The 10,000-nt window shown below is 45.9% G+C and overlaps 1 protein-coding gene across 1 annotated transcript in view; it reads left to right on the top strand.

Moving 5' to 3' along the window:
- Positions 1-5,297: 5,297 nt before the first annotated feature.
- Positions 5,298-10,000, top strand: part of LOC144533808 (myosin-6-like) — a gene marked incomplete at its 3' end in the record, with an annotated part of 12,047 nt that continues 7,344 nt past the window's right edge. The window contains exons 1-2 of the mRNA XM_078275375.1: positions 5,298-8,765; positions 9,767-9,931. Coding sequence (XP_078131501.1) covers positions 5,298-8,765; positions 9,767-9,931 — 3,633 coding nt within the window. The remainder of the gene's footprint in view (positions 8,766-9,766; positions 9,932-10,000) is intronic.

Below are 10,000 nucleotides of genomic sequence, written 5' to 3'. Positions count from 1 at the left end.
TTGTGAACATGTTATGATGGTCACAAATCAAATGTTTTAGGTAACGTACGTCATCAGTTAGAACTACGTCCCAGTGATTGTTGTTTCTTTCGACTACATCACCAAAGATAAGTGGAGTATTTTGGATAATACCCCATGACTGAATGGCGTTTAAACCTACGTGTTTGTTTTTACGTTCCAGATGACCATCATTAAAACTGTACATCCTGTCTGACAATGTGTTCAAAGATGTGTATCCACTTTTGATCAGGTACTGAAAAAATAGCTTTAACTCATACTGCATAAAATCCTCTAACAAATCATGCTTGATATCCACAGCGTGGACGACACGACAGTGCTGTGAACATATTGTAATGTATTGAATACACAATGGAGACCCAGGACTAGGTGGAGGGATTACATCTCCAACCTGGCCTGGGAACGCCTCGGGATCCCCCAGTCGGAGCTGGTTAATGTGGCCCGGGAAAGGGAAGTTTGGGGTCCCCTGCTGGAGCTGCTGCCCCCGCGACCCGACCCCGGATAAGAGGATGAAGATGGATGGATGAATACACACCATAAACAGCAGGTAGAGAAGGAGCTTCACTTAGTGCATTGCAATGTTCAGTATGAAGCTGTGAGTTTTCCTCCGTAAATACAGACTGCATTTCTTCAACATTGTGCTGCACTGAAAGAGTCTCCTGTGACTTGACCTACAGAGCCAAACAATGGTCCATCAATAAATAAATAAAAACAATCAAGGTAAATGTTGCTAACATCAGACATGTCTACAGTCTCTATACAGTCTCTAAACATGTCTACAGTCTCTATACATGTCTACAGTCTCTATACATGTCTACAGTCTCTATACAGTCTCTATACATGTCTACAGTCTGTATACATGTCTACAGTCTCTATACAGTCCCTACAGTCTCTATACAGTCTCTATACATGTCTACAGTCTCTATACAGTCTCTATACAGTCTCTATACATGTCTACAGTCTCTATACATGTCTACAGTCTCTATACATGTCTACAGTCTGTATACATGTCTACAGTCTCTATACAGTCTCTAAACATGTCTACAGTCTCTATACAGTCTCTATACATGTCTACAGTCTCTATACATGTCTACAGTCTCTATACAGTCTCTATACAGTCTCTAAACATGTCTACAGTCTCTATACAGTCTCTATACAGTCTCTATACATGTCTACAGTCTCTATACAGTCTCTATACATGTCTACAGTCTCTATACAGTCTCTATACAGTCTCTATACAGTCTCTATACATGTCTACAGTCTCTATACAGTCTCTATACAGTCTATACAGTCTCATACAGTCTCTACAGTCTCTATACAGTCTCTATACAGTCTCTATACAGTCTCTATACAGTCTCTATACAGTCTCTATACAGTCTCTATACAGTCTCTATACATGTCTACAGTCTCTATACAGTCTCTATACATGTCTACAGTCTCTATACAGTCTACAGTCTCTATACAGTCTCTATACAGTCTCTATACATGTCTACAGTCTCTATACATGTCTACAGTCTCTATACAGTCTCTATACATGTCTACAGTCTCTATACAGTCTCTATACAGTCTCTATACAGTCTCTATACATGTCTACAGTCTCTATACATGTCTACAGTCTCTATACAGTCTACAGTCTCTATACAGTCTCTATACAGTCTCTATACATGTCTACAGTCTCTATACATGTCTACAGTCTCTAACCCAGGCCAACCACAGCACACTGAAACCACCTGAATCACGTTACAAACAAGCCACACAAGCTTTAGATACAAAACTAAGCATTTCCATCACTGCTTAATTGTGAAGAAGTACCAGCTTTTAAGCTGGGAAGACCTAATGAAATATGTAAATGTATGTTTTGGTATATAAAGTCACTCACAACCTGTCAGGGTTGTATGTTTCTGTATATGTTCTGTTTCCTGTTTAATTTTGTAAGTTCTCTGTTCTCCCTTGTGTTGTCTTGTCTAGTTTGCTTCCTGTCTTGTGTTTTCCTGCCTGTTCTGATTGTTCTGCCCCGCCCTGATGTGTTTCACCTGTTGTGTCACCTGTCTCTCGTTAGTCCTGGTTACCTGATGTATTTAGTCCCTGTTCTGTCTTTGTCTCTTGTCAGATCATTGTATTCTGTTGCTGTGTGTACTGTTTGCGCGTCATTGTGTGGCGTCTACCCTGTTGACTCTGTGTTCCAGTTTGGATATCCTGTTCTTTTGTTTTATCTACAATCTGGAATAATGTTTGCCTGCTGCGTTCAGGACTCCTTTTGTTGGTATCAACCTACTCGAGCCTGCTCTCTGCATTTGGGTCCAAGCCTCGCAGCCCCCGTGACACAACCTAGCTCCACCGCCACTTGTTGCCTATATCAACAGAAGATCAGATACTGCTCGAGTCACAAGGGGATCCTCAAGAGGACACGGTGTTATTCTGCTGCGGAAAAGATCGTGTAGTCAGTCAGCCTGGTCCATCAGAGGGTCCGCCCCCCCTAGTGTTTGCCTGTACTACCGGCCCTAGTAGTGTTTGCCTGTACTACCGGCCCCCCTAGTGTTTGCCTGTACTACCGCTGCTACCTAGTAGTGTTTGCCTGTACTACCAGTGCTTGCTACGGGCCCCCCTAGTGTTTGCCTGTACTACCGGCCCTAGTAGTGTTTGCCTGTACTACCGGCCCCCGCTAGTGTTTGCCTGTACTACCGGCCCCCCTAGTGTTTGCCTGTACTACCGGCCCCCCTAGTGTTTGCCTGTACTACCAGCCCCCCTAGTGTTTGCCTGTACTACCAGCCCCCCTAGTGTTTGCCTGTACTACCGGCCCCCCTAGTGTTTGCCTGTACTACCGGCCCCCTAGTGTTTGCCTGTACTACCGGCCCCAGTAGTGTTTGCCTGTACCACCAGCCCCCCTAGTGTTTGCCTGTACTACCAGCCCCCCTAGTGTTTGCCTGTACTACCAGCCCCCCTAGTGTTTGCCTGTACTACCAGCCCCCCTAGTGTTTGCCTGTACTACCGGCCCCCCTAGTGTTTGCCTGTACTACCGGCCCCCCTAGTGTTTGCCTGTACTACCAGCCCCCCCTAGTGTTTGCCTGTACTACCAGCCCCCCCTAGTGTTTGCCTGTACTACCGGCCCCCCCTAGTGTTTGCCTGTACTACCGGCCCTAGTAGTGTTTGCCTGTACTACCGGCCCCCCCTAGTGTTTGCCTGTACTACCGGCCCCCCTAGTGTTTGCCTGTACTACCAGCCCCCCCTAGTGTTTGCCTGTACTACCGGCCCCCCCAGTGTTTGAAAGATCGTGTAGTCAGTCAGCCTGGTCCATCAGAGGGTCAAGAGAGTGGAACTCAATCCCAAACCACATCAGACAGTTAAACACATATATACATCTTTTACTAAGCAGCTAAAACACTGGATGGTCAATACATATACATGTCAGCACTAACACTGTTCATTATTGTTAGTTTGAGTCAATATATATGGATTTTACTTATTGTTTCCCCCTAGTTTAATGTGTCTGTTCTTATTTATATTTTTTTGACTTCATACCGTGTTGTTTTGCCTTGTTGTACATCTCTCTGGTGTTGTGTCTTGTTTTGTGCTAAGTTGTGTGTTGTACTGTTTTGTTGTTTTCTGTCTCTGTGACTCTTCATGCTAAGTTTTGGTTTGCTTGTGTTTTTTTTGTATTTTAAAAAGCCTTTTTTACATCGAAGGCAGGGGACTACAGATGAAAAATAGCCTTTTGGCTAATTATGGCTTTTTTAACCCGTGGGAAATCATGTGTTTTATTAATTTGCGCTTTCCGCTTCCATAAATAAACTAAACTCAAATGGAAGTTGGATTCCTTTAGCCTTTGTGGCGTCTTCTTTTCAACCTTGAAAAAAACAAGTTTTTTTAATGTGTTTTTGACGCCTTATTTCACCGTTTGTTTTTGCTTTTTCCAACGTTTAAAATTTTTCTTCTACACTTTTTCAACACTTATTTCTACGTCCCATATTTTCTGATATAAAACAAAAATTTTAAATGGGTCAATGTGACCTGAAGTCAACACAAGGGTTAGTTTCTAAAGTTTTCAAACGGTCAATTAAAGGCTTTAGTATTTCTACGAAACCATATGTTTTTAAATCTTGTGTATAGAACAGAGTTGCCAGATGCACATTCATGAGTACAGAGTTCACCTTAGGTGGGAGATTTTTTTGTGTAAAATAAACACAACCAACTTTGTGGATCCCCTTCTTAGAACGTAAAGGGTTATCCGTTTCAAAATCATCATAATAAAGCAAAATCTGTAGAGCATGCCTGGATGGTTTTGATAATATAACCCATCATTAATATCTTTGTTTACCCCATTTTTGCAGTGTTTCTCTTGTAAGAAGCACTCTCTGATTTCACTGTTTTTGAAAATGGATTTCAATGTACCTAAAATGGGGACATACATACATATATATATATATATATATATATATATATATATATATATATATAATTTCTGAGTGTACATCTGCTGCAACGCTGCCACATCTGGGATCTTTGACACACACACACACACACACACACACACACACACACACACACACACACACACACACACACACACACACACACACACACCTCTTTCCATACAGTTGCATCACCTGTTCAGATAGGAGCAGAAAATTAAGTGGTTATGCTATGAAGACCTGACATATTATTATATTTTATATATTTATAAGTATTGACAACAATACTGTATCGTGGCGTTTAGCACACACACACACACACACACACACACACACACACACACAAGAAAACACACAGACACATACACACGGAGACATAGTATGAAGTGGGGGATGATGATTGGTGGATGAACTGCAGTAGAAGCTGAGCTGAGTCTAAAAGCAGAAGTGTCTGTGTGTGTGTGTGTGTGTGTGTGTGTGTGTGTGTGTGTGTGAGTGTGTGTGTGTGTGTGTGTGTGTGTGTGTGTGTGTGTGTGTGTGTGTGTGTGTGTGTGTGTGTGTGTGTTTAAAAGCAGAAGTGTCAGCAGTTCCTATCAGCGACAAGATAAGCTGTGAAACTCTTCTTTTCCTAAAATGGACTTTAACAGCCAAAGGTCCTGAAGCTGCCCTCATGGTGCCGTAACATCCCAGGACAGATTTAGTGTCTTCTTCTCAACGGTTATCTCCTAATTTGGTCCCGTGGGGAGTCTTTATAAACGCCACCTCGCTGCGTTATTCTCTGCAGTTCTGCATCAGAGTCCCCGGTGAAAAGACTCTCGCTCTTCTTGGACTGATCTCTCCTCTGACTAACGTGACCATCTACCCTCAACCATGGGTGACGCTCTGATGGCCGAGTTCGGGAAAGCTGCCCCTTTCCTGAGGAAGTCGGACAAGGAGCGCCTGGAGGCCCAGACCAGACCTTTCGACATCAAGACCGAATGCTTCGTAGTGGACGACAAAGTCGAATTCATGAAGGGACAAATCCTGAGCAAAGACGGAGGCATGGCGACGGTCAAGAAGGAAGATGGAACAACGGTGACCGTGAAGGAGTTGGACGTGCATCCCCAGAACCCGCCCAAATTTGATAAAATCGAAGACATGGCAATGTTTACTTTCCTGCACGAGCCGGCCGTGTTGTTCAACCTCAAAGAGCGTTATGCTGCCTGGATGATCTACACTTACTCCGGGCTCTTCTGCGTCACTGTGAACCCGTACAAGTGGCTTCCCGTCTACGACGCCGAGGTCGTGGCGGCCTACAGGGGGAAGAAAAGAACCGAGGCGCCGCCCCACATCTTCTCTATCTCCGATAACGCCTACCAGTACATGCTGACTGACCGGGAGAACCAGTCCGTCCTCATCACCGGAGAATCCGGAGCTGGGAAGACGGTAAACACCAAGAGAGTCATCCAGTACTTCGCCAGTATCGCTGCCGTCGGCAAAAGAGACGCCAGCAAAGGCACGCTGGAGGATCAAATCATCCAGGCCAATCCGGCGCTGGAGGCCTTTGGGAACGCCAAAACTTTAAGAAACGACAATTCGTCTCGCTTCGGGAAATTCATCCGGATTCACTTCGGTACCAGCGGCAAGCTGGCTTCTGCCGACATCGAAACGTACTTGCTGGAGAAGTCGCGGTGCACTTTTCAGTTAAAGGCTGAAAGGAACTACCACATCTTCTACCAGATTCTGTCCAATCAGAAGCCAGAGCTGCTGGACATGCTGCTGATCACCAACAACCCATACGACTACTCCTACATCTCCCAAGGAGAGGTAACGGTCGCCTCCATCAACGACTCGGAGGAACTGATGGCCACAGACAGTGCCTTCGATGTTCTCGGCTTTACTGCGGACGAGAAGATGGGCGTCTACAAACTGACCGGCGCCATCATGCACTACGGCAACATGAAGTTCAAACAGAAGCAGCGCGAAGAGCAAGCGGAGTCAGACGGCACGGAGGCAGCGGATAAATCGGCTTACCTAATGGGGCTGAACTCTGCCGATCTCATCAAAGGTCTGTGCCATCCCCGAGTCAAAGTCGGAAACGAATACGTCACGAAAGGACAAAGTGTGGACCAAGTCTACTACTCTCTTGGCGCTCTCGCTAAGTCCGTGTACGAAAAGATGTTCAACTGGATGGTGGTGAGAATCAACCAATCCCTGGACACCAAACAGCCCCGTCAGTACTTCATCGGAGTTCTGGACATCGCTGGATTCGAGATCTTTGACTTCAATACTTTTGAGCAACTGTGCATCAACTACACCAACGAGAAACTGCAACAGTTTTTCAACCATCACATGTTTGTTCTGGAGCAAGAAGAGTACAAAAAGGAAGGCATCGATTGGGAGTTCATTGACTTCGGGATGGACTTACAAGCGTGCATTGATCTCATCGAGAAACCGATGGGAATCCTGTCGATCCTGGAAGAGGAATGCATGTTCCCCAAAGCCAGCGACCAGACCTTTAAGTCCAAGCTCTATGATAATCATCTGGGCAAGAACAAGATGTTTGAGAAGCCGAGAGCGGCGAAGGGGAAATCAGAGGCTCATTTCGCCCTGGTTCACTATGCCGGCACGGTGGATTACAACATCGGCAACTGGTTGGTGAAAAACAAAGACCCCCTGAATGAAACCGTGGTTGGTCTTTACCAAAAGTCCTCTCTTAAGCTTCTCAGTGTGCTGTTTTCAAGCTATTCGGCGACCGACGGCGGAGACAAAGCCAGTGGTAAAGGAGCCAAGAAGAAAGGTTCCTCATTCCAGACTGTGTCTGCGCTTCACAGGGAAAACCTGAACAAGCTGATGAACAACCTGAAGACCACACACCCCCACTTTGTCCGCTGTCTGATTCCCAACGAGAGGAAAACTCCTGGCGCCATGGACAACTGCCTCGTGATGCACCAGCTTCGCTGTAACGGCGTCTTGGAAGGCATCCGAATCTGCAGGAAGGGTTTCCCAAACAGGGTACTCTACGGTGACTTCAAACAACGGTACAGGATCCTGAATGCCGCTGCCATCCCCGAAGGGCAGTTCATCGACTGCAAGAAGAGCGCGGAAAAGTTGCTGGGATCGCTGGACATTGACCACACTCAGTATAAGTTTGGCCACACAAAAGTCTTCTTTAAAGCCGGTCTGCTGGGCACTCTGGAGGAAATGCGAGATGAGCAACTTTCTCGCATCATCACAAGGATCCAGGCTAACGCCCGGGCGATCCTCATGCGTGCGGAGTTCGCTAAGCTTGTTGAACGGAGGGATGCGCTGATGGTAATCCAGTGGAACCTTCGCTCTTTTCTGGGTGTGAAAAACTGGCCGTGGATGAAGCTTTTCTTTAAAATCAAACCCTTGCTTAAGAGCGCCGAGTCCGAGAAAGAGATGGCGAACATGAAGGATGAATTCAACAAGCTGAAGGAAGCGTTGGAGAAATCCGAAGTGAGACGCAAGGACCTAGAGGAGAAAATAGTGACTCTTCTGCAAGAGAAGAATGATCTCGCGCTCCAAATTCAGTCCGAACAGGACACGCTAACGGACGCCGAAGAACGCTGCGAACAGCTCATAAAGAGCAAGATTCAACAGGAGGCAAAGCTGAAGGAGATGACGGAGAGACTGGAAGACGAAGAGGAGCTAAACGCTGACTTAACCGCGAAGAAACGGAAGCTCGAAGACGAATGCTCAGAGTTGAAGAAAGACATAGACGATCTGGAGCTAACGCTGGCTAAAGTCGAGAAAGAGAAACACGCAACGGAGAACAAAGTGAAAAACCTAACGGAGGAAATGGCTTCCCAGGACGAAAACATCATGAAGCTAACGAGAGAAAAGAAGGCTCTGCAGGAGGCGCACCAGCAGACGCTGGACGATCTGCAGAGTGAAGAAGACAAAGCCAACAGTCTCACGAAAGCCAAAGTGAAGCTGGAGCAGCAGCTGGACGATCTGGAGGGATCGCTGGAGCAAGAGAAGAAAGTCCGCATGGATCTGGAGCGCTCCAAGAGGAGGTTCGAGGGCGACCTGAAGCTGACTCAGGAGAGTCTGATGGACTTGGAAAACGACAAACAGCAGCTGGAGGAAAAGCTGAAGAAGAAAGATTTTGAGATCGCCAGCGTGAGTTCCAGACTGGAAGACGAGCAGGTGGCCGTGGTGCAGCTGCAGAAGAAGCTGAAGGAAAACCAGGCCCGGATCGAGGAGCTGGAGGAGGAGCTGGACGCCGAGCGGGCGGCGAGGGCCAAAGTGGAGAAGCAGCGCTGCGATCTCTCCCGGGAACTCGAGGATATCAGCGAGCGGCTCGAGGAGGCCGGCGGAGCAACATCGGTACAGGTCAGTCAATGAATGGAGGCTTTATTTACAGGTTTTGACATGTTTTATGACGTCTTTTTTTGACATTTTGTCACCTATTCTTTTAAATCATACCCCCATCTCTTCCTTACTGACTGTATGGTCCCGGGGCTTATAAACAAAGTCTAGTTTGAATGGGTAATTATTCGGTTTGATGTAGATAGATGGAGAAAAAAAGTGTGTGTATGCATGTATGTGTGTCAATGTGTATGTGTGTGTGTCTATGTGTATGTGTGTGTGTCTATGTGTGTGTGTGTCTGTGTGTCTCTGTGTGTGTGTGTGTGTGTGTGTGTGTGTGTGTGGGTGTGTCTGTGTGTGTCTGTGTGTGTGTCTCTGTGTGTGTGGGTGTGTGTGTGTGTGTGTCTGTGTGTGTGTGTGTGTGGCTGTGTGTGTCTGTGTGTGTCTGTGTGTGTGTGTCTCTGTTTGTGTGTGTGTGTGTGTGCATGTGTGTCTGTGTGTGTATGTGTATGTGTGTGTGTGTCTATGTGTGTGCATGTATGTATGTATGTGTGTCTATGTGTGTCTCTATGTGTATGTGTGTGTATGTGTTTATGTATGTGTGTCTATGTGTATGTATGTGTTTATGTATGTGTGTCTATGTGTATGTATGTGTTTATGTATGTGTGTCTATGTGTGTGTGTCTATGTGTGTCTCTATGTGTATGTGTGTGTATGTGTGTATGTGTGTGTGTCTATGTGTGTGTATGTGTTTATGTATGTGTGTGTCTATGTGTGTGTATGTGTCTATGTGTATGTATGTGTGTGTCTGTGTGAGTGTAGGTAGGTAGATATAAGGTGTATGTGTATGTAAACGTATAAAAAAGTGGATAAAAGTATAAAAATAGAAAAAGGGGGAACATGGGAATCACTTACAATAATTGTGGAAGATTGTGCTGAGATGTACATGTTCTTATTTATCTGTTTATTTTTTTTATTTTTTTACATGTTAAAAATAAACTACTAACTAACTTTCTCCGTGTACAGGTGGAGCTGAATAAGAAGCGAGATGCTGAGTTCCAGAAGCTGCGCAGAGATCTGGAGGAATCGACGCTGCAGCACGAGTCCACGGCCGCCGCGCTGAGGAAGAAGCACGCCGACAGCGTGGCTGAACTGGGCGAACATATCGACAACCTGCAACGCGTCAAACAGGCAAGAAACCCGCTGGGTGGTAGAAAAAACTCCCAGTACTCTACTAACATGCTGCATCTTCAGGAATAC

Source organism: Sander vitreus, chromosome 18 (assembly GCF_031162955.1).
Source record: "Sander vitreus isolate 19-12246 chromosome 18, sanVit1, whole genome shotgun sequence".
In the NCBI taxonomy this organism is placed as follows: Eukaryota; Metazoa; Chordata; class Actinopteri; order Perciformes; family Percidae; genus Sander; species Sander vitreus.
This window is presented reverse-complemented; position numbering and strand designations above follow the sequence as displayed.